This window comes from Parus major, chromosome 11 (genome assembly GCF_001522545.3).
Source record: "Parus major isolate Abel chromosome 11, Parus_major1.1, whole genome shotgun sequence".
Taxonomy (NCBI): domain Eukaryota; kingdom Metazoa; phylum Chordata; class Aves; order Passeriformes; family Paridae; genus Parus; species Parus major.
In genome coordinates this window covers 13,597,843-13,622,766 of record NC_031780.1, presented here as the reverse complement: position 1 = coordinate 13,622,766, position 24,924 = coordinate 13,597,843, and the positions used below count along the sequence as shown (strand labels likewise).

General features: G+C 40.9%; 1 protein-coding gene across 1 annotated transcript; it reads right to left on the bottom strand.

Annotated features, from left to right (window-relative positions):
• Positions 1-642: 642 nt before the first annotated feature.
• VPS35 (VPS35 retromer complex component) lies at positions 643-24,829 on the bottom strand. The gene is made up of 17 exons (XM_015640087.2): positions 24,773-24,829; positions 17,867-17,965; positions 16,440-16,536; positions 15,814-15,937; positions 14,488-14,670; positions 13,981-14,194; positions 13,135-13,218; positions 12,583-12,692; positions 9,548-9,644; positions 9,308-9,456; positions 8,586-8,793; positions 7,918-8,073; positions 6,119-6,241; positions 5,021-5,200; positions 3,609-3,848; positions 2,778-2,921; positions 643-1,535 (listed from the first exon to the last, which is right to left on the bottom strand). Exons 1-17 carry the CDS (start codon positions 24,773-24,775, stop codon positions 1,356-1,358), a joined length of 2,391 nt encoding a protein of 796 aa, XP_015495573.1. The 5' UTR covers positions 24,776-24,829; the 3' UTR covers positions 643-1,355.
• Positions 24,830-24,924: the final 95 nt, after the last annotated feature.

Below are 24,924 nucleotides of genomic sequence, written 5' to 3'. Positions count from 1 at the left end.
TCCTCCCTTCAAAGCCAGACTTATTCATCAGTACATTAATGATCTAATTGTTGTTTACTCTGCAATTTTTTCCTAGGATTGCATTTGCCTTTTTCAGAAAACAGGGAGCACTAAATTACTGAACAATCCCACTGAAGTCTCATTTACTATCCAATCAACCCAGGAAACATTTTCAGAAAACAGTGGTCACTCAATGCAATTCCATCAGTTACCTTTAGAACACCACATTCAGTAAAAGCAAACCAGACAGGTCAAAACTTCCAGCAACTGGTATTAACCCATGGACTGGACCAGCTCTGCAGCAGATGCCAGTGGCCATGCTCTACTGCTCAGTTTCCTACAGCACTGTCATTCAGCTGCCACTCAACTCTCTGGCACAGAATCCTGTAGGATTCTTCCTCACTCCAGGTATGCCATAAAAGCATTCTGAAATGAGCACACATCATCTCAGCACCATGTGGGGAAATACTAGGTCTGTATCACAAACTCCTACATTAGAAATGCCAGCAGCCACCCAGCTCATCCAGGGTAACTAGGCTTTGATTTTTCTGTCCCTACAAAACAAAAGTTCTTTTGCTTTATCAGAAGGTTCAGCATTAGCTTTGGGTTCAACAGTGGGCTCTGAAGAGACATGAAACAACAGGTGTTAATAGCAACTTTATTGTTTCACTGGTGCAAAATCATGATACTGAATAAACTCGTGTAATGCATTTTCCCCTAAATTTACAGTAATGAAGGTTATACATATCTATATAGATTGCAATTTCTCTATTTTTTATACTATTTGGAACAAAATTATCTTGATAAATATGCCCTGTGCACAGTACTGGCCCTCACTGAATGTCACAGAGCCTTAATATGCAAAATATAACTTCTGTTTTTGAACATGGTACTTTAAAACTCTCCAAACATGCATTAATATATTCTAGTTTTAGGGAAAAATATTACACTTAGTCTTAACTCGCATTAAAAGAAAAGCACAAGCAGAATTTGACATACAATAATCCCAAAAATCTGATGCTCTGTAAGGATCAGACAGTTTCAGCTGACAGTCACTGCCAGTTTAGAGCTCTAGTGCTAGAGAAGCAACAGTGAACAGACAGAAGAGAAATCAGAACTGAAGAGCCTACCGTGTCACATGGATTTCAAAGAAAATTTCAGCCATGCTAACTGATGAAACCTGTAGTTGCTGGTCCAACCTTCCAAGTTTGTTAGAGTACTCAACACAAATGTTTGAAGTGCCAGACTGAACACATGAATGTTAACTTGACATTTCTGAAAGGCACAACCTAGGAACCTATCTTAAAAAAAAAAAATATGGTATGTAAATGAAAACAGGTACAGTGAGTGTCTTTCTAAAGAACAAGACCTTCATAAATTGGCCCCTCAGACTCTGGTGATTCCCTCCTCAGACGCAAGTGCTCCAGTGTGTTGTGAAAGTGTTTGTTAATTTGTTCTGTTTCTTCAGTAGATTCAAGGTTTGGGAGATCTTCTCTGATCTTCTGTATAAGCTGATTCAAAACCTGAATTGTCACCTGAAGAACATAAAACAAGTCATCAACACCACCTGTGTACAAGCACACAGACATTAGATTTAACAGACTTGTTTTTAAGCTATCTGTATTTGGACAGTCCTTCAAAATGCTGATAAGACTGTATGGAGACAAACTGTTGGGGACTGCCAGAGTTCTCTGGTTCCTCACAGGACCTTTCCAGTTTCAGAGTTCTCTGGAAATTCCCCTATCTCAACAAATGTGAAAAACTTTCATTAGCCTGATATTTGTAACTATTTCAACAGCATTTCTCTTCAGGGTATTCAATACAAATTGAAAAAGCTTCAAACACATCTGACACACACAATCAGATTGTATATGCACCGTGAGGTAACTGTTTCTTATAGAAGTCAGTCAGGATGGCAATATCAGATTTAAAGGTATTCTTAGAGAACAAGGCATGACTGCCTACAGGCTGAAGTTGGGCCCTACACAAAATGCATTGCAGGCCACCAGAGTATCCAGAAAGCATTTTTACATCTGCCAAGTGCTTTGAAATTCAAAGCTTTATTTTTATTTCTATCAGATACAGCATCTCCTATACTAGAGCATTCCTATACTAAGAAGGCAGTTCAGTTATTGGAAAGTCAGCAAATCCCTCAAATTTCTTTAGGAATTCTCTTAGAACTACAGGGTATTCTTTAATGTCTGCTCTCAGTCAATGACATCAGAGGAGACACTGATCTCTACTTGACCAAGCAGGTTTTTCAAACTGCATAACTCTTCTTTATCTGCTAACAGAAAATGGATCAGGTAACTAGCTCAGATTATATACACACACAATTTATGCTGAGTACGTATGGTGTCATATCTATTCTGTGAAATTAAAGTTTACACCAACCTGGCAGAGTCAGCAGTGACCATGAACACCAGTAAAGAATTTTCTCTTACGTATACATGAAGTTAGGTACCTCTAAAACTAGAATCTTACTACATTTTCATCTAAGTTCCAGTAAGTTTTAGCCTAAAATATTTCAGGTATACAAGTCTCACAATATTTAAATTTGTAACTAAACTGCAAACATTTCCCCCACAATTTGAGAAGAACAAAGTTTAATCCAATAGTATGACCAGCACATCAAGAACTGACTCCTCTCTTATCAGAAGAACTTGTGCCTCTCATGAGACTACAAGGCAAACTGAAGAGAATTTGTGGTATAAGTGTGGAGAGCTTAAAGAAATGCTCTTTAAAAAAGATGCAACAAAGAATATATTTCCACTCACCGCCTCATTTTCCTTTTCATAAAAATAGATATATCTATTCAGAATTTCTATGAAAAGCTGGACTTGCAGAGAAGGGTCCATGCACTGATTAGCTATCTTCAGAGCCTTCTTTAGGCATTCCATTACTCTTTTTCCTCCATGAAGCTAGAAGGAAAAACACCAAAGTTACAAGAAGTAAAAGAACCTTAGGGATCTCCAGTATCTCTTCCCTTGGTGCACAGAACATTCCCTGGGGATCTGCCACAGAAACACAAACTGCAAAGAGCAAGCTGCCACTTGCTCACCAAGTGCCCACCCTGTCTGACTGCCCCCAACATTAGATTTTGTTAAATCACAGAGTAACATGAACAGTTGTTGAAAGCCTTCAATAATGAGATCAATTATCTCAATTTTGTAACATGTACCATGATGCATACTTTGAAAAATACATTTCAAACACTGCTCTTTAAAATGACAACAGCTTATGTGACAAGTCCTGAAGAACACAGAGGAATTTTTTACCTTTATTTCAGTAACTTTTACCTTAAATTTGGAGGTAGTTCACATGCAAACTGAGCTAGTGCAAACAAGAAAAGTGGAGCCCAGTCAACTAGCTTTTAACTAGCTGACACTCAAAAGTTTGCCTAGTGCTTCCACCCTTAAATTAGTCTTCTCCATTTTTTTTTTTATTTATGCAGTTTACACTGCAGTGAGTTTTAGAAGTTTCATGTTTTAGAATAAATTCCAACCAAACCTACTTCACCCATGTATCTACTTTAGAAGTGTCTACAGAAGGAATGCAGAAGTGTTACTGAGGCAGGTTGTGTCCCACTGCTGTCACTCTGTTCTTACCTCCTCTCCGTTCTTGTCAGTGTTTCGGCCAGACCAGAACAGATGGGCACAAGTGCTCACAGCTCGGCACTGGTCTGGCTTCTTCAGGAGTTTGGAGGCTGCCAGTGCACACTGTGTCCTCAAAGGCTCATGGTTCTCCTCACTGAAGCACTTCATCCTCTCAAATGTCCCAATTATCAAGGTGATTGCAGCCAGCTGTGCTTTTGAGTCACTGATTTCATCTTCATATAGAGAGAAGGCCTAGAGAGAAGGGAGAAAGCAAGACTCAATCAGAACACATCAGGAAACAACAAAAAAAAAATCACACCTGCAACTGACACAGCAAGAAACTGTCCAGTTTTCCATTTGTTAAAAGCTTCAGGCAGAAAAAAAATCTTTCATGTAGAGTGTAAAAATCAAGTAAATCCACAGACCAGAAAAAAGTCTTACAAGAAATAGTATTCAAGTGGTCATAGCAAACAAGTGTGATCCCAGATATAATCTGAAGATTGAGTTTTTCCTCATTTCAAGCACCTATTCAAACACAGAACTTCAGCAGCAGAAATAGTCCTTGAAGAAGATTTGGTTCTTTGAAACACACAAAACAGCAGAGCAGAGGTTGATGGCAGGTCAGCGATGACAGCAGGTAAGAAAAGCACTTGCACTGCTGCATGGATGAAGAACCTTCAGAGGACAGACAAATCTTGACTGTATCTCTAATGGAAAGTACAAAATTACCATGCTGCTCTCATTGTCAGAACTGTGCTACAACAGCAACTGATAACAAACAGTGAGCAAACCGAGCTTATCAGCAACTCTGTTTAAAAACATGCATTTAGTAGCAGTATTAGAGGAAAGATTAAGACAAAGCTACAATATGGATAACATGGAACACATTGATTCTTTATGTGATGGGCAGGAGGGGAAGGTTTTTCCAACAAGTAAGGCTTAAGAAGACCAAGTCACAAGTTCAAATAGATTTTCAGAGTAGTTTATAATAGGGTCCAATACAAGGATTTTAACTGGCAAAGCCCAGCATAGCAGTTGTGAGCACTGTAGATTTTAGAAAACTTCCAGAGTGCTTGTGGTCAGGGCAATACCAGCTGGATATCAGGAGCTGGAAAGAAGCAGTGAAGGAGCATTTTATGCTGAGAAAACTACACTCCTCCAGTGAACCAACTACACGAGCAGGAGGCAGCATTGCAACATACCACTGTTGTCAGACTGAGTATTCAAATCAGTAGCAATGGAGCTTAATTCCACAGCAGCCTGGGAAGCAAGAATGAAATGAGGAGTTTCTACCTAGTAACACTGGCTGTCCATCATTTCAGGTGTTCTAATCACACCGGATGGAATGGTTCAGTGATCAGCAAACCTACCCAAATTAAATTAAAGGCAGCACAGGACACCAGCCCTAATAGTTGAACACTCACCTGAGACATGAACTCATAGGCCACAGTTTCATGATTCTCAAAGCCAATTTCTCCTGCAGCCAGTGCTCCCTGCAGGAAGAGTCGGAGAGGCAGCTCTGCCAGCTCTGCTTTGATCAGAGCACTGATGGTCTGATGAGCAAAGGAAAAGATCTTCTGGCACTTCTTTTCCCATTTGTCATCCTAGAAAAGAAAAACAAGTAAAGGCTTGAATAAGAGCATCGCGCTACAAGGAAAAGGGACTCTAAATTGAACTAAGATCTGCTCTGGTCTCTTGCCATCTGATGCCACTCCAGTCACTCTACTGCCCCAGCAGTAGTGTTGGCTTCAGTGGGTCTGCACAAAATATTTCTTTAATTTACAAAAATTTCATGCCCATTTTTCCTATCAGCTCATAGGAGCCTTCCTCAGAAGCCTACACTGAACTGCAGCTAGGACAGCTATGCTTAGCACATAGCTGAGCAAAAGTCTAGTTAGGCAAGAGGAGAAAAATTCTGTTCAGTCTGGAGCAATAAGAAGCTGAAGAAGATTTTAAAACCTTCATTTTGAAGAGTATTTTAACAAACATTGAAACTCATTTCCCCACAATATAACACCCACAATAAAGGAAATACATATTTAAGGTAACTATCTCAATCAAAGTATTTAAGAGCCAAAATGGATCAGTCATTATTTTAATATACACTTTTACTACTTGTGTAAGTTAAAGCAAGTGCCTTTTTGTAGGTTTAGAAAAATTACAATAATGTAGCTACAATTTAGAAATTGATGAATTTCAATATCCAGATTTGAATCAGTTTCATGCCATTAGTTCTGGTCTCCAGTAAAGGTACATAATCAGTCATCTTAATGAATAAACAAAATTGGCCAATTTCTGCTTCATCACTTCTGAAGTACTAAAGTAATTTATTATGACTTGATAAATATCTTCATTAAATTAAAAAGCATTCAAACCTCCAGAAAAAATCTGCCTTGAGAAAAAACCCAAACAAAACAAGCCTTCTGTATCAAGTCTGAGCATACTCATCTAGCCAGACAAAATGCATTTTCAAGAAAATAAAGCTAAGCAAGCATACAAGAGCAAGCTAGAGGTGAACTTACCACTTTGGAGTTCTCTTTGTAGCGAAAAGCGAGCTGGTAGGCAGCAAAAACCAAGGGTGGCAGCGTGAAACGAATGCGCTGGTTCCCCCCTGCCCCAAAGTGCTTCCGGGCAGTGTTGAGGATCTAGAACAGAAGCACTGTGAGCTCAGAGAATCCTCCACAGAAACAAGCACTCAAGGGAAGCTCAGTGCCCCACCCTAAGCATATTTTCCAATTTGATGTAGAATTCATGCAAATAACCTGAATATACAGAAGTCTGTAATCACCCATTACACAATGGTTAGCCACTCTGGCTAATACACTTGGACTAGGCTGTTTGAATTTGCATTTCATATCTCTTCCATACAGAATGCATAATTTAAAGTGAGATACTGTGAAAATCCTATAGCCTTGGAATTTTTTCCTACTGCTGCTGTATTGTAGAAAAATTTGATGCAAGCATTTGTGATGCTGAGGGAGCTATTATGCATTATTACTAAAAGGTATTAAGTAGCTCATAGAATTATACACAAAAGATAACGTGACAAGTCCTTTGATGGCATTTAAAGGTGGTCAATGTGATTAAAGCACAGCAGTGCTCGATGAGAAAGACAGACTGAAACTCAATCTTTGCAGAAATAGCTTCAACATCTCTCACTATTTAAATTCTTTTGGAGTAGAAATATCAATTTCCTTGGTACCAGCATTCCTTTGACGGAAGCTTTGCTCTCTATAAGGAAAAAAAAACCCCAAAACCACACTTTCTGCTTTACTCCAGCAATAAGGTCCTGAAACACAACTGTCTCCATTTCCTGTAAAGCTATGCTTCTCCCCATTACACAAGTTTCATTACACTTTAAGTAAGAAGTTTTTATACCAGAACTTAAAGCCAAGCTAGATCAATGCTAGTTGTGTTATGCATAACTTGCACTTTATTCTGTTGCTCTATTTTCACTGTTTATACAGTGTGATCTTGCTGCAACTTCAGGACAGAGTCAGTCAATTTTATTTCAAGCACAATGTAATGTCACAGTAGTCCCCAAGCAGGCCTGACTCTGACACGAGCCAACTGTGCCATCTGCAGCAGCATCCAACTTCAGCACAGCTTCTGCCAGCCTCTCCAGTGGATCTGGCACAGACAGAGTATCTCTGGCCCTCTACTCTATCACACACATCAAGATAGTTTATTTGAAGTTTAAGTGACCTCCCTAAAGCCAGAAACAGCAGATTACCAATAGAGAACTACATTAAGCTGCCATAGATCAACTTAAACCATTACAAGTACCATAATGCAAAAGTTTCAAGGATGTGTGAAATTTACTGTTACAGATGGACCAAGCAGAGAGGAAAAGCATTTGGAACCAAGCAGCAGGACACTACAAGCTGTATGAAGACCCCATTTTTACAGAAATTAAAATCTCTAGGGCCCAACACACTAAGCTGTATTTTCTGAGTTTTTTTGCATTCTCTTGGTATAAAAATACACAAACAGCACAGTACTCCAAATAGCACTTGCTGTGCTTTCCATAGATGGTTATATGAAGTTGTCAGAACATTAAGAGTTCTACAAATTAATACAGATAGTTGTCACTTCATGGGATGAAAATTTTAAATCAACCAATGCTTAATTAAGTCTTCATCTTTTTCTGAATAAACAACCCATCATCCTGCCACTAAAGGTGTCATACATAATGTTCTCTATTGTAGTGCCAGAGCAGTGATGTCCCAGCTCCCAGCTTCACTCAAGTCTTGTACAATCAATACTGCAAGAACTGTGACAGTTCAGAGAGCACAGACATTGAGAGGCACCAGTCACCAACCAGGTACTGTTGGTCAGGGTCATCAGAACGCAGCAGATGAATAAATCTTCCCACAAGACTTTGCTCATCAGCAAAGTCCTCAGGGTCAGGATCTTCGGCAGGTTGATCTGGTTGATCCTGGATCAGTGTGGATACCAAATTCATGATAGCATCAACCTGTTAAAGGTAATAGAAGTTCTGTTTAAACTACAGTAGTTCCAGAAACATAAATTGTCAGCAATTTGGAACATCTTTACAGCCACTCATAGTGGTGATGATTCAGACTTATGTGCCTTATACCCTGAAGAAGGGTCCCTCCCAGCACAAGAACGACAGGGTAGCACAGCAGTGCAGAGGAAATGCAGATTCCAAAGGCTATGCAGCCTTCTTTAGACAGTAGACCCAGTCTGAAGGAGATTCAGGGTCATTGCTCACACCTAACAGATTACTGTCTAGGCTGAGGTGTGGTAAATCAGAAGTAGTCTCTAGGATAAGGTCAGGTAAGATGTTCAAAGACATTTAAGAACATGGGAGGAAGAATGACCAAGCGGGATAAAGCCTGTGCCAGAGGAGGCAGGGGCATGCAGACTAGGAAACAAAGCATGCCCGGCATGAAGTCACTAAGTGTGCTTTCAGGTCTTTGAACAGTCATTTAAATACCTAGAATTTCAAGTTAATTTGTATCATACCTGTTCTTGGGACACAATTTCTGTGTTATAATCCAATACATTGCTAAGCACGTAACAACTCATGCTCTTCCTGGACTCGTAATCAAAGTATTCAAAGAGTGGGTGAAAATGCTTTAGTTTCAGAACTGTCAGGATATTGTTGTAAGTGTCAACTGGGATTTTCAAAAGTCTAGTCAGCTCCTTTGAAACAGCACTGCTTGTTGCAATACTAAAAGAAAATACATGCAAAAAACCAGAATTAAGCAATGGTTCACACATGTAGACAGGTTTAAAGTCTGCTTCAGAGTATCAATTCTGAGGTATACAACAACCACCAAGCAACTTGGTGCAAGGGAGAAAGGAAGCAAGTATCAAAATAAGTGAGATCTTGCTCTTTGGAACATACAATAACAAATGCATGTTTTAAGTTAACAAATGAATGTTTTAAGTTGCTGCCAGCAGAAGCAGAGAGCTGCATACACAGCAAAAGCAGAACTCTAGAGTGCTGTAAGGGATGATTACAAAATGCACACACATTGTGTGGCTGTACAGCACAATTTATGGACAGGGGAGCAGGTCCTGGTTAGTCAGGAGCTTATCAGGGCTGCTGCAGCTCGGTCCAAAAGCAGTGACCTTACACATCCAGAGCATGGCTCTGCTATCTCACCAAACGTGGCGAAATGCAGAAGGCCTGATTTTAGGGTATTAATTGCCATGCCATAGAAAATGCAAGAGACACTTACTGTTCCAGATTAAGTTTGTTGAATATTTCCACAGTAGTCTCCAACACCTTGTCAACATAGTCCACACGGTCTGGGTAGCATTTCATAGCCAGGTTAATGAGAGAAACTTGCAAAGACACCACATCCTCTGAGGGCATATCCTGCCGAGACTGAAATTTAAGACAGCACGAAGTTGATACTAAAGCACAGACCTTTGCAAAAAAACACCCCCAAAACTGCATGCAGGGATACCCAACATACCTGTATAACAGTAGCAACCTGCTGTGAAAAGATATCAAACAGTTTGATATCTGCTGGGATACCAGGTCCATCTTCACGATGTGCAAATAAAGCTAACCTGGTGACAGAGCAAGGAAAGCAGCTTGGTCAGGATAGCTTTTCCACTCCTCAAACACAGAGCAGAAAGAGGGACTGGCAGAAAAAGCAAGTCCTTTAGGTATATTTGGAAGCTCTATTACAAGCAAAAAGGGAATTAATGGAAGTTAGAAGCCTTTTGAGCAACTGAACCTGGTAACTATCAGTCCTGGAAAAGAGTGCTGACAGAAAAGGCAAGGTGAAGAAGGAACAGGAAGGACATTTCATAATTGATATTCTTCATCTAGAAGCAAGTGCTCTGTTCTTTCCAGCAGATTAAGAAGTATAGAGTAGGCTGATGGAAGAGCAAATATCCTGCATTTATTCATTCAGTGATATTACTGAAATTAGACACCCAACTGCATCCTCCACAAAACAGCCTCCAGAAGAAAAAAAAAAAAAACCCACACAGAAGGAACATGCTGACTTAAATATTCTTTGTTGCTAAAGACCAACCAATATGTTTGGAACTTACACTATTTGCAGAGAACAAAATACAAAGTGAACTTAAGAACGGAGAAGTGAAGAGTATTTTTTTTTTTTTCTTTTTGGTGGGGAGAGGTGGTGGAAGAAAGAAATTGTCATCCAGCAAGCATGCAGGAGATGGTGAGAGGTATTTTTATGCATAAGAGGAGAAGGTCATGCCAACCACCATTTCTGCAAAAATGAGATACAGGATAGAATTCTACTCTGAATTAGAGAAAGAACTACAAAAATATTTATGACAAGGTGTTGCATTAAAGTTTTTTAATTCTTTCTACAGGTTTCTCAATTTTGATTCTGAATGAACTCTGGATCTGAAATAAAGGGACACATAAGAAAAGCCTGGGAGGCAAAAAAACTTCACTGCCAGGAAAAATAAGACATTGAACTATTCTTATATTTGATTAGGGTGCTAAGAAGCAGACTTTCTAAATCCAGGAACAATCACTGCCTTTTCTTAGAGGCACAAGGCACCTTTCCTTGGCAACAGCTCGATGTAAAGCCAGCAATGCTTCAAGGTATGAACAAGCTGCAGGTAGATGGCAGCATAATTAAAAGTCATGAATGGTTTAGTAAGGCAACAAAGATCCCAAAGCAGCAAGACTATTTGCAGAGATTCCTTCAGCAGGAAAACCCCACAGGAATAAGGATAAAATTTTCACAAGCTTCTTCAGCAGTCACTGATGTTCAGATCCAATTACCAAATGCCAGCTGAAACAAAGATGAGAAATGCTGAGAGGCACAACCTATACAGGGCAGCTTCACATCTTTACATGATACTGAAGCTCCTGGCCATTGCTGCTACCAGCTCCAACACAAACACAAAAGCAACATCCTCCCTACACACATGGACTCCAAGGACAGATCCACTCATATGCTCCAACACTGGCAGTCACATTACAGTCAAAATCTCAAGCTGCCAAACTATAAAGATAACCATCAGCTGCCACCTTTCTGCCCTTGTCCTACAGCCCAAAGAGAGAGTTCTGCAAGTCTTCAGTGGCCCAACAAACCCCAGCAGTGGTAAGGCTGGGAGGACAGAGGGTCACTGCTGGCCAGTCATGTACTGGTTATTTGTAACAGTAAGAACACAAAAAACTAACTGTGGAGGTGATACCAAAGTTTAACATGACAGCAAAAGCTGCACAAGAAATGCCTTCTCATAAGAATGATACTGTCACACTCCAGTGTAAGAGCCTAGCAAAATATCCCATGACCTCTTAAAAGCAATCACGATAGTCTCAAAAATCAGTTACAGGCAACATTTCTTGGGATTTGGGGGTTTTGTGATGTTTGGGGTCTACATTTTTGGGTTTTTTTTTAAAGCTAATAAAATGATGAAAAATCTGAGCTACAGCATCAAAGTGTGGAAAACCAATGAATTCCTGTGAACATCTCTGAGGGTAGCAAAGTGTCTGACAAATGCACAAACACTGAAAGATACTCCAATAAAACCAAAGTCTTGAACATCTAAATCTGCCATAACCTGGAGAAAATGAACTACAGACTTGGTAATTAAAAAATTCAAGATTCTAAGCTATACCAGTCATGCCCAATACACCTAAGTCCTCCCCAGACATTAGAGAGGATACAATAATCCTACCCAATGCTGAGTGCCAGAGGGACCAAAGATCCCTGTGGTAACTGAAGTCCGTATATTGGTACATGGACCAGATGTATGAAGGTACATGTGTGGATGCAAATGCAAAGGACAAGGCTTTTCTAGGGCCTGAGAGAAGCCATGCAGGTACACTTCCTTTCTGCAGTAAGAAAGTGCAGGTGCTCACTGAAAATCTGTGTTTCCTTCCAGGATACAAATTAAAACTTCAGTTTGACCTTAAAGGTCTTTTCCAATGTAAATGATTATATTTCTCCCCCAAATTTGAACTCAGTGCAAGCAGTTTTAAGTAGTACCTCCACAGGAAAAACATGTTTTTGGGAGAACAGTCAAGATGCTAGTGGCAAGTTAAGAATTAAGAAGGCAATTCCATTTCCTACTAGCTCTGTTCTGAAGAAGCATTGTTATGTTCTCTGATCTCTGACACTGCAAGGTAAAGTATCCCTGACAGGTGATTTAACCATTAGGATCTTCAAGTTCTCAAGAGGTAACTATGAATGATATGGATGTCAAAGCAGGGCACTGCTGTCACTTCAGTTCTGAAGCATGAAACTGCTCAGTATTAAATAGGCTATTTCCTGGATTAATCTGTTTACAAGTTTTAATCAGTCCATGAAGCAGGTTTCATTGGAAGCTGTAAAAGCAGAATCCAGAGAACAGAAGCTACAGAAATAATATTCTTCAGAGCTTTAATTACAGCTGATACAAACACATGGAAACAGTGAAGTGGTATCAGAAATTAAATATAGAAGAATTATCATCTGCTTGTGCACAACACAAACTTAATTTTGAGTCAAGTTCCACCCCCTTGGTCACTCACCTGTCAATTAAAGCAATAATTATATTTTTCACATTCACATTTTGGTGCAGCTCAGCACAGGCTCTGAGAAATGGGTTCAGGGTTTGGAGGTGAAATTCATCTGGGAAAACCTGAAGTTTTAGATCAATAGTCATCAAGTTATAAACTGAATTTGCCCATTGTTACACAGAAGATAAATGCAACAGAATAATTCTAAAGCAGATAGCCATACAGTAAATACACTCTGGCCTATGAAGCTGACCTTGACTGGGTAAAGATATGAAGCAAGAGATACAAGACAAACGGGTAACTCCAGGGCCCACCTCTCTATTACAACTCATGACACAGGCATTGCTGCTCAGATGCTTTTAAGCTACTGCAACAGAAGGAGCACAAAATGGATCCATTTCCACTCTGCCCATCTGGTGAAAAATAAAGGACAAGCCACTGTGTACAGATCCCAGGGATGAAGTTCTCCAGTCCATGAGGATGATGTGAAAGCCGCCTGAATCTGACTAAGTGTATAGAAGTGTCCCTGTGTCCCACCACTGCATCTGAACTAAAGCAACTCACCTGTATGATGCACTCCATGAGGTACTCCTGAGCTAAAGCATCTCTACAGTTCACAACTTGCTCCAGTATTCCAGGCAGAACAATCTGGAATAAGAGGGAAAAGGCATTGCAGTGATTTTACAATTACCTTCTAAGTTTATATTCACACATGCATTTAATCCAAGCAGAGCAGAGTTTCTAGCAGTTCTCAGCCGAGTCTCTACATAAAAGCTTTCTGATAAGAAGTCACATTTTTCTGCAGTTCCATCCTTCAGAGAAAAAAAAAAAAAAAAATCTATCCATCTCAGAAGTCTGTCCCTTTCATACATTATGCAAGCTTTGATTTCATAAGTCAGTGCTACTGACTTTGCTGGCACATACCCAGGGTCTCAGCAGCACCATTCAAAGCTGTTTTCAGCAGCTGTATGGTAGAACTTACCAGGGACAGACTTCTAAATAATACATTCCCTTCACTGTCATTTCACACAGTAACAGGTCTCTTGAATGCTTTGGGAAGCACAGCCTCACAACTTGTGAAGACTATCCCAGAACACTGGATGTGCACATATCCCTTAGACCAACCCACTATTCTGCAAGGAAAATAGGAATTGGGAAGTAAAGTTTTATAATTTCTTGTCACTGTTACAGACTTACAGGAGAATGTGTGAATCATGTCCTTGGCCTGAGAACACACTGTATACCTTCATGAGTATTCAAAACTTTTCCTCCGGTGAAGAGTTTGAGAAGCACTGGGATTACTGAACTTACAGCAAAACTGTAACACTTCCAGCTGCTCATCTGGAAGTCCAAACTAGTTTAGTTTGGAAAACATTGGCAGAAGTCAGAAAGGGTGGACAGCCATCCCACCTGCTTGTATCGCTCCACATTAACCCCTTCCAGCTGACTGAGGCGAACCAGGTTTGTTCCCACAAGGATCCTCAGCTCCTGCCTCTCACGCTCCCTTTTCTCTCTGTCCCGACTGTGGCCTTGGTGCTGCATTCGCACCCAGAGTTTGTTCATCTCAGCAAAGTTCAGCAGCACAAAATCCATTGAGTCACTGATGTCTCCAGTGGTTTCTTCACTGCAATTGATAAGAGGTCAAGAACAGAAAAGCTTGTCAGAGGTATTCATCCTTCCAAGTCACTGGTGAACATGTAAGTTTTAAGAAGGTTAAAGGGTGGGGAAATATGTGGTGGGATTTCTGATTTCAAAAGAAACTTTCATATCCTCACTTGTGAGGAACTTTAGTGCTAGAAGGGAATTCTTAAGGGACCTGTTTCTAGCATATCTGTTTCTCTCAAATCTGAAGTCATATAGAAAATTTAAGTAACCTCTATTAACAGTGATTTTATCAAGTTAGCCCATCCTCCTTACTCTGCTTGCTCGCCTTCATCTGGTAAGATATTCCTGGTACACTGCAGGAGATAGTTTCTAAGAAAGAGGCCTCTAAGAGGATGCTGCACTCCACGGCACATCTCCACCAGGTCTTTCAAAATATCTTTCCTGGACTGTGGAAATGACTTGACATAGACAACACCTACTGTTATCAGCAGATACCTGCAAAAGGCACAAAGTCAAACAATAAATCATACAGTAACAACATCACACTTAAAGGCAATAATTCCTTTTGTCCATCATGGCAGCATTATGAAAGCACAAAAAAGCAATAAAATTATCACCTGGGTCCCACAATTTCGGATATTTAGCCAGCCTTCAACTCCTATTTTACTCTGCTACAGAGCACAGCAAGTCTGAGCAGCCACTAGACCTCATTACAATGCTTGATACACTGAATATATAAATGCTCACGAAGTTCTGAATGGTCTCAGACCAGCTCATTTATACTTCCAGCATTCCACTAGGCTGGAAAACAGCTCCGACACATATAGGTAAGTAACCTACAATGGGGAAGTAGTTAAGTTTCTCTCACACTGTATTCTAGCAACTACTTTGCAGTTTCTACAAAGAAACTACAGAGAAACAGTTTGTAGTTTCTACAAAGAAACAGAGTAGGCTACAAAGCCCACTCTGTACAAAGCCTACACAGGATCTCCATGAAAGCACCACAAGTTTCATCAGGGAAAACCAGAGTCTACAAGCAGGCAGGAAGAGAACTCTGGTAGTTACAGAGGGAACCATCAGCCAAACTCCAGAAATTCCATGAAGATGCAGCCTGGCGTGTCCAGAGCCTCTTCCTAGCACAAAGTCAGGAATGAAAAATATGAGTACCAAGCAAAACCTAAAACCCAAAACTGACTATGTTTTATCTCACACTTCTTATTCCCTAAAAAGGCAGAAGGTTATGAAGCAACTATTGTGTGGCAGAAGGCAAGATCCAGATCCTCAGGTAAGAGAAACAGTTAATAAATGCATAGTCAACCTCCCTGATCAGTGTGGTACTTTATCTTCCACTGACCAGCTCCTTACCCGAAAGTCAACTTCATTCCAAGACTGAAGTGCTTTCATCTTGGTCATGTGAAAAATTAATACACTGGCAGGAAGAACTGACCTTCTGCAACTGCACTCTTGGCCTAATCTCAGAAGTTTCACAGTAATCTGCTCCAAATAGGCAGAAATACTATTGACCATTGTAAACTGATTGAGAAGGCAATCACCGTCCAAAGCCAGAGCTGGACAACTATTCACCAGTTTAAAAGAGAAAAAGCAAACAAAGCCAGACATCAACATATACACACTTACAGTCTTGGAATAATATTTCCAGCATACTGTACTAGCTCATAAAGGTCTGCCACCTTCCTGCCTTTGGCAAATTCATCTGTCAGGTAGACTTCCAAGTAGTGTAGCTCATCAGAAATTGCCATGTCTTTTTCTCACAGTTAAGGATTTTAAGTTAGAATGTCTACAATGCATTTTCATAGTAATTTGCTCATTCACACACAGGAAGAAAGATGCTGTACCAAACACAAACATGACCAAGCAGGCAGTACTTCTAGAACACTAATCATCATTGGGATAAATGTGCAAAATTAACCTCAAACCTTTAATCAATTTTTAGCATATTAGAAAAGGAAATAAAACTGGGAATAAAAGAGTTGTTTTAGATATTGATTTTAGAACTAGACTCCTGAAACTTCCCAGAGGAAGATATGAAAAAGACCAGTTTTATACCAGAGAGAAAAACTGAACGTACACAGTGAGCAAAGTGTACATTCTCCTACAATACATACATGAATACATATATATTGAATACTGAGGAGAAAAGTGCTAAGAAATATCTGACACAAGATACCATTGTACCAAAAAAAAGCAGATAAACATCCCATTCCAAATACATTTCAACTATTAGCTTCCTCTTGAAAGGATACAGAGCTCGTAATAGCTCTTTGGAGATAACATGGAAGTCCGTAGCTCCCCAAGCATGTTGGAAGCATGTTTCAGAGCATCCATAAGCTTGTTCTTGTCCTTCAGAGGAAGAGAAAGGGCTGTTAGAAATAACAGTAGGCAACTGCAAGACTTTTTATGTATAAAAAAAAATCTCAAGTAGTTTAATATCTAGCTTATACTACACCACCCATGCTAAATGAACATTTAACCTGAGGTGATAAGAAGATGCATCTGAAGACTGAGCTACAGTAATAAAACATAATACTAATGGTAGAAAAATCTAAAAACATTCTGCTTATGCAGCAATCTCCACCCAACACTCAGATTCTATCCAGCAAGCAAATCTGGTCTGATGTTTTGCTCAGATCTCACAGATCTCCTAGAAACCTCTAGGAGACAGACAACACACACTGCCATCATCACCTTCCTCTCCTTCTCACCCACAAAAAACACCTCACTGAAAGCCACCCCTTCCTAGCCTGCATCTAAACTTAGCTTCTGGTGCATTTAATCACCTGGCATCTCAGGATACAACCACAAACCTCTAATCTACCACTTACACAGACTTGAGCAACCCATCATAAGCAGTAGCAGTGGGTTTTGAGGAAGAACAAAAAGAACTGCTAGTGTGATGCACTTAATGTATTTATACTGCCACTTAATCACAGATAGCAGTGAAAAGTGCAGCTGCAACTACTTAAAGATTTCCAAAGCATTCCACTGAGCACAAAACTGGAAGAGGTGTTACACTTCTTGCTACTGTCATTTGGCTGCAAACAAAGTTAGCTTGGATAACTACATGAAAACATATGGGAATATTTAAGTTTTCATTGCAACTTTAAGCAGTTTCTCCAAATAAAAATGAAGGCTTCTCAAACATAAGAAAGCCATGTGTGATTACATAATCTGCCTGAATTGGCTACAATTCCCAGATAAAAATCTCAGCACAACACTAGTCCATGGTGTTTTCCAGTCACAGAAGAATTCACACATCCATCTATAGTTAATCACTACAAAATTGATCCTGTGCAGCAGGTAATTCACCAGCAGCCTCTCAGTCTGACAGTCACACCAAGAAAAGGCTACATGAAAAAAACCCAACAGAATGGTGGACATAAACAATAATCTCATAAAGTTCATCTTAGGTTTATTTAAATACAAGCATGTAAATTATAAACTTACATCTTTAACTTATCTTGTCAAATACTGGAGCAAAATCAGGAAGACACATTCAAAGAATACCTAATGCTTACTCTCAATGAGGAGCTGCCTCATTTATTGGCAAAGCCTCTAGCACAAAGATACATAAAGGGTTAATTTTCCTCACAGGACTAGAGATTGTTATTGATTTACTGTTTCATTCCTAGCAGACAAGAAGCTTCATTGCATTTTAAAGTCACATTCTTACCAAGCATCTCTTCATCTGGAACGACTGCACCTTCACAGCCTGAATGGCTTCATCCAGGAGTTTTTCCTGTTCATCCTGAGGAGATTGCTGTGTTGTTGGCTGAAGGAAAAAAGAAACCAAAATATCATAATTTAATTATTTTTATAAAGCTGTTTATGACTTGACTAAAACTGGACTCACACAGTTTAGAACATACTGCAAGTGTCACTGCAGTGTGACCATTCAAGGGTTGTCAGAAATAATTGTGTGACATGTAATGGAGAAAGTTCAGGTGCCCTGCAAAAACCTGAGGGGAGGTTACAGGTAGCCTATGAGCACCACTGCTTCTTGGATAGCAAAGCCAGGGAGGCAGAGCAGAGCAAACTCTTCCTTTCCAACATTTAGAACAAGAACCCAGTGCATGTAGCTGGGAAGAAAAGGTCCAAGAGAACGCAGAGACACGACTGTGCTGAGAGGAAGCACTGTTGTTACTTGAGTCCACAAAGCTTCAAAGCAGTGCCCAGCCCGCACTCTGCAACTGCACAGATGATTTCTGTGCTCACAAGTTCTCAGCTGTTGTCTGAGCCATCTCATTCCATTCAGCAGGACTAGTTTCAGATAAGCAAAGTGAGTGCATTCCAGAAGGTAGAAGCTACTTGCAGATTGGATCAGAAAGCTGAAGAGAAACAACAACTCCTCTTGTGTCCTTGTCCCAGTCACACTGTCAGAGTGACTCTTGCTTCCCCTCAGAGAGGCACACTCTACACCTTCAACTGAAACTTTCACTACCTTTTGACTTTCCAAGGTTCATACTGCATTTTCTTAAAATATTAAATAAATCCATTGCTTACATCCTTGTATTTCCCCTCAATCCAGCTATAACAGGTCTTCTCCTACTACAGCTGCTACCCTCTCTCTACCAGAATAATGAGATCAGTTTCTACAAGCATCTTTAAATTATTTGCTAAGATGTCCAAATTTACTTAGATCAGAACTGCTACTGCTGTCCCTACCTGCAGCCACAGCCCTCCTCCTAAGACTTGACAAGGAAACACTGCCATCCACCTCTTGTTCAGGATCAGCCTTTAAACACCTCTTTAGAGCATCTCCACTTCTCTCAACATTGCAGTTTGTTTTCAGATGGTACCTCTAAAATACTTCTGGAGACAAAACCACTGATGCAGTGTCTCAGCTACATCTTTTCTAGCACATAGTGATTTGCACAGCAGGTTTTCTGAGCCTTCACTTTCGGTAAACTCAGAGCTATTTATACTTGTCCCCTTCATCCACTGTGCTCAGAAGGTCCCTGGTCTCCTCTTTTTAACTGCATTCCAGAAACAAGCTGGAAGGCCATGAATTACATCACCCTAATGTTTTTAAAAACCATCTTCAATACCAACTCCCACATGCCCCAGGCATGGAGTCCCCAGAAGTATCTGTTGAGGACTGAGATTAAGACTGAGGCTGTCATTAAAACAGAGAAGTTTTAATTTAACACAAATTTAATGGTGATAGAGCATTTCACACCCCTGTTATTTCCCATATTTAACTGGGTTCTCGTTCTGCAGTTGAAATCTCCCCACTACCCTTTTCCACATACAGAAAACACAAAGTTCTCTGCAATACTGTTCTTGCCTTGATCATGCTCTTGAAGCTCCTCTGTCATCCAGCTGGCTAAAACCAAGGATGATCTGATCCAACACAGGTCACAAACCTGCTTCAAGGAGGTTATATGGGAAAAAAGGTTCCTTCCAACCAACATTAATGTGACTCTATATGCCTCAGTAATAGTCCAACTATGCACAATAACTAATTAAGAAATGTACTTAGTCAACAGAAAAAGCCATTCTGCTAATTAGAGTGACTGCACCTCTTACAAAGGTCTCTCTCTATATATAATTAATCAGTGTGTAGGTCTTCCAAAAATGATTTAAGCATAAGGAAAAAACAGCAAACATGGTTAGATGATCCTATTTCCCAGGCAATTCAATAGCTACAAACCCTTAGACAACCTCAAACTGTGAAACAAGTATGTTCTGCCAGCAGAAGTTTGCTGTAATTGCTAAGCTTTAATTATTCAGTGGCAGATCAGACTTTTAAGGAATATAAAATGACAGTGCAGGGACTAGTGTGCAGTAATCAATATCAGAACATCACATAACAGACTTGCTGAATTTTGTTTATGCCAGAACATTGGTTACATTCTACAGTCCCCTGAATCCATACCAGTGCTTTAGAGAAAATAAATCACTACTGAGCTGCATGCCATATGCTCTGACCACATCAAATCTCTTTTAAAGCACAGCTAGGAACAATGCAGCAATGTTAACACTGATCACAACTTCCTACATCCCTTTTTCCTGATGGACATTAAGTTCACACAGCCACCAGCTCTGCTCTTCCATCCCCAGCTGTTCACATAGGCCAGACAATGTTGGGAGAGCAGTTTAGGCTGAGAAAAAGCTGTAAAACAAGCCCAGCTGATTAACAGATTGCCATTCACCTGGTTCTGCCTAAAGCCACATAAAACGCTGCAAGCAGGGCTGTGAAAATAAGGCTTTTTAACAGCAACACCAAGCCAAAGCATTACTGAAATGCACACATATTTGCTACAACACCAAGAAGTATCTGGTTGAGTCCATGTGCATTGGTTTCCTTACTTTTGGTGTGCAAAACATGTTGGTTACAGAATCATGGCTCAGCAGACACATTTGTCTCTTCTTACAGAACTCTAACCGCTGTATTTCAGCAGCAGTTGGGGACATATTGGAGTTTCATTCATTTATAGTGCCAGCCGTATATCAAACTCTGTCTGCATTAACAGAAGACAGAATACTTCCATTTCTGCTCTAAATTTGAACAGCCAGGTCCCACACTGTATTCAACACTGGGACTAAGAACTGAATTCATCAACAGAAGCATTTTCATATTAACACAAGATAATAATTTATTTCTTCAGTATCTCTCCAAGATATGAAGAATTAAGACAGATGCAAATACAATTTGTATGTGTGCCAATTTGAAGACTGAGAAGGTGATCAGCCTAAACAAAGATGTCTTTATGACAAGGGCACTACACTTCATGTCTGAAGAAAAGACAACTGGAGCATTTTTCAAATGGCACGAGTAGCAAAATAACCTACACTGCTGCCAAAAGCATAAAACAGGAGCAGTTGTGTCACTTGAGGGGTTGTTTGTAGTAACTTTACTTCTGTAGGAATAGCAGCACTAGTGAACAAGTTCCAACTTTTCAAAGCCTGAATATGAATCAGTTTACCATTTTCTTCCAACTTCAGAAGACAAGCTACTTTCAGTTTTAGAACTGCAAGGATTCCCAAACATAAACTGGTTATTATCAAGTGATACGCAAGATCACATCAAGACACACATGCTGTACTAACACAAGCCTGAAGTTTGAGGATGCTGTGACAAAAGGCAAATGAAGGAAAGAGAACATATAGCAAAAACCTACTAGTGACATCCAGCAGGGCACACACTGAAATCAGAACACAGTTCTGCCAGATTCCATGTTGAATAGAACTGTTTATGTTATGTATCTTACACTTAAATTACCAACTTCGTAATATAAAATAGTATTTTCAAGTGTCATTTTCCCAAAAAAAGCAGCTGTGGAGTTCTAGGGCCATCTACAAAAACAATCTTGACCATCAGCTTTTGAAGTGGAAGATACTTTGACCCTGGGCAAAAGCAGCAGTACAGAATATCCTGCCTTGTCAGCTACATGTACAATAAGGTACAAAGCCCTGCCTGAGCACAAGAGAAGCAATTTACAGCAATTATGCAGCTATTTAGACTTCAGAAATGTCTGAGCTATACCCACACCAGATACACAGCAAATGTTGCAGGAAAAAAGGAGTTATGTAAAGAGTTTTGCTTTACTCATTTTTTCCTCAGAAGCAAGTGAGCAGTGGAGTAGGGACAGAGAACTGCCTCCCCCAGCTGCATCAGCAGCTTCTGCACAAGAGACAAAAGTCTTTTGCTAGCTTTGAACACAGGGCTAGCATAAGTTACCACATGCAAGTTATGGAAGTCCAAACTCCCAGCAGATGAATTTGGAGGGGGTTGCTGAGGAAAGCTAGTTTTTGGTGCAGGTTTTTTTTGGAGTGCTTTTTTCATTTCTTTCTGGTTTTGTTTCTTTAGCTGCTTTTTTTAAATTAAGGCTAGTAAATGAAACTCTAAGTTGTAAACTAAACTCTAAGTTGCCTTGGAAAACATTTTTTTAAACCCAAAACAGCTTGAAAATAGCTGACCAGAACAGTTACTACAAATTATCCTGCAGATAACAATTAAGAAAGTGTATTACTGCAGTAGCAAACATTATTCTGGATCATGCCTATCCTCATAGCAGCAAGTACTCCTGAACATACAAACCAAACATTGCACCTATTGTGTAAGATTTACTCATTTTTTAACTCTCATGAGATTCACTCTTAGTTCCGTATTTAACACTGAGCTGCACTCTAGAGAGGGCCTAAAATAATAACCTATTAATAATCATTTAAAAATCTGGTATCTTGGATACTCAAGAATGACACAGAGTACTCTCTGAAAGAGAACAGAGTTCAAGGGAGCCTGTCAAGCCTAAAAGCTCAAATTCTGACACACAGGTGCCTTAAGCTGCATGCAGAGTATAAAAATTAATGAGTAAAAGGTTTTGCTTCCATTCCATTCTAAAGTGCATTTTCATCTAATCTCCAAATCTTGACTTAACTGATGTGCTTAGAGCCTGTTCCACATGGCACTTCGTTCTGTTTGCTCACTCGCCTGTACTGAATGCCACAACAAATGACATTTACTCAGGGAGGTTTTCCTGCCCCCTCCCAGTTGGATGTTATTAAGACTACCTGCCAACACATCACTGCTGAGACATTTCAAATGACTGCTGCCCAAGAGAGAGGGTGGGTGAGCTACAGCAGCAGATCAGGACACTGCCAGCCTACAGCTGAGGCCTGGGTGCACGCAGTGCACTGCTGGGAAATATATTGAGGGAATTGCCAAAAAAAACCCAAAAAAATAAAAAAAAATAAACAAATAAACAAAAAAAAAACAAAAAACCCCACATAACCATTTAATACCATACAGGAAGCGTTTCTCTGCAACACTGTAGGCTCCAGAACTTCTATTACATCTCACAGAATAGAAGCTCAGAGATAAATCAGAGAGATGAAAGCATTTTTCACATGTTGAAACTGGTACTTACTGCTATAGGAAGCCACAAGACACTATTAAGTATTAAAGAGATGGACTTTTTATTCACGGTATGATCAAAAGCAGCCAGAGCCCTCTTAAAACAAGTCATGTTAAAGGTACTTAAGCATTCAGCTTCAAGATTTAAACCAAGCTCAGCCGCAGGAAATCACAGGGGAGCCCAATTTGGTAGAGGGAATTATCCCATGTTTAACACCTGTGATTAGCCCATGTTCAACATCTGTAGCTTTATTTTTTCTGAATCAGCTGACTACATCTATTCTTAGAAAGAAGCCATGAGACCAGACAAGTGTCTGGCCAGTTCCCATGGAAATGACAGAGAAAAGGAGTTTCATTGCTGAATTAGTGACAACCACAAAATATTTGTGTGGAGGACAGAGACTGGTGGCTACATAGATTTAGTGTTTCTCATCACCTAATTCAGTATTTAACATTCCTCCTTCAAGTAACACTACAGGTTTTGCCCAGCCCCAAAGATATAGAAACCAACATACATATAACTTTAAAAAGAAAGTCTGTTCCAAAAGCCTAAGAACTGAGCAATCCCTTCTTTATAAAGCATTTGGTTATTTTCTGCCTCACTATCTGTTATACTGTTAGCATTGTTCCCACGCCACACTTAGGCTAATTACACATCATGGTGGTTACAGCAAGTGCTGCTTAAAATTTTATTGATTACATACCACTGAAGGCATATTAAAGGTATCTGTGTTTTATTAGGAAACTTCACTGTTCCCTTATTTTCATTGAGGACTGAAAAGTATTTCTTAGTATGCATTATTTCCACGTGGAAATTTCAGGTTTCACAGAATAAATGAGGTTGGACAGATCGAGTCCAGACTGTGGCCAAACAGCACCTTGTCAACCAGACCATGGTACTCCAGTGCCATATCCAGAGTCCAGTCTTTCCTAAACACCTCCAGGAGTGCGACTCCACTACCTCCGTGGGTAGGGGACATTCCAATGTCTGATCACCCGTCTTGTGAATAAATTCCTCCAAATGTCCAACCTGAATCTCCCCCGGCAGATATTAAGAGTACACCTTCATGTCCTATTGCTAACTGCCTGGGAGAAGAGGCTGACCCTCACCTCGCTGCCCCCTGCCTAACAAACACCAACATTTGCGGCAAAGAGCGCTAATGAGCTGCGCCCACCAATGCACAACCACCTCTTCTGCCGGAAAAGAAAGGAAGTTTACTCGGGAAGCCTACGACAGCAGTCTTGGAGGATCAGGACGGACTGGAGCGCAGGCTGCAAGGCGGACAACCACGGCACACGTGCACAGAACCGGCAATGACAGACACCCGGGTTTAACACAGGGGCAGCACGGCAAAAGAGAGCGAAACTGACCGCTCGTACGGCCGCGATTCCCCAGTAAAAACACCACCTTCCCCTGAGCCCCTACGAACAAATGTGCTGAACCCAGCGAGGCGGTGAGCCGGCGCAGGCCGCGGGCAGCGTTACCGCCGCCACCACGGGCCCGGCCCGCACCTCAGCCCCGCCCGGGCCGGACCGTGCGGCCTCCGCGCCCGCCGCAGCCCCGCACCCGGCCGGGCCCGCCGCGCCGCCGGCCCAGCGCGGCCGCTCAGGGCGCTGCCCAGGGCCCAGGCCGGGCCCGTCCCTCAGCCGCCGGGCCCCTCGGTCCCACCGCGGCTGGGGCTCCCCGGCACCCCGCGGCCCCCGCCCGCTGCCCCTCACCATGGTCGCGCCGCCGCCGCCCCCGCCAGCACCGCCCCGTCATGTGACTGCGCCGCGCGCACCGCCCCGCCCCGCCCCGCCGCCGCGCACCGCCCATTGGCCCCCTTCGAGGAAGAGCCGCGCTGCGCGCCCATTGGCGGAACGGGCAGTGA

Excerpts from the sequence above, each read along its gene's own strand:
- VPS35 (XM_015640087.2), bottom strand. Across the intron at positions 12,693-13,134 it reads TCATGGAGTGCATCATACAG|GTTTTCCCAGATGAATTTCA; the intron begins GTGAGTTGCTTT and ends CTAAAACTTCAG. Across the intron at positions 6,242-7,917 it reads ACCCTGACCAACAGTACCTG|ATCCTCAACACTGCCCGGAA; the intron begins GTTGGTGACTGG and ends CTTCTGTTCTAG.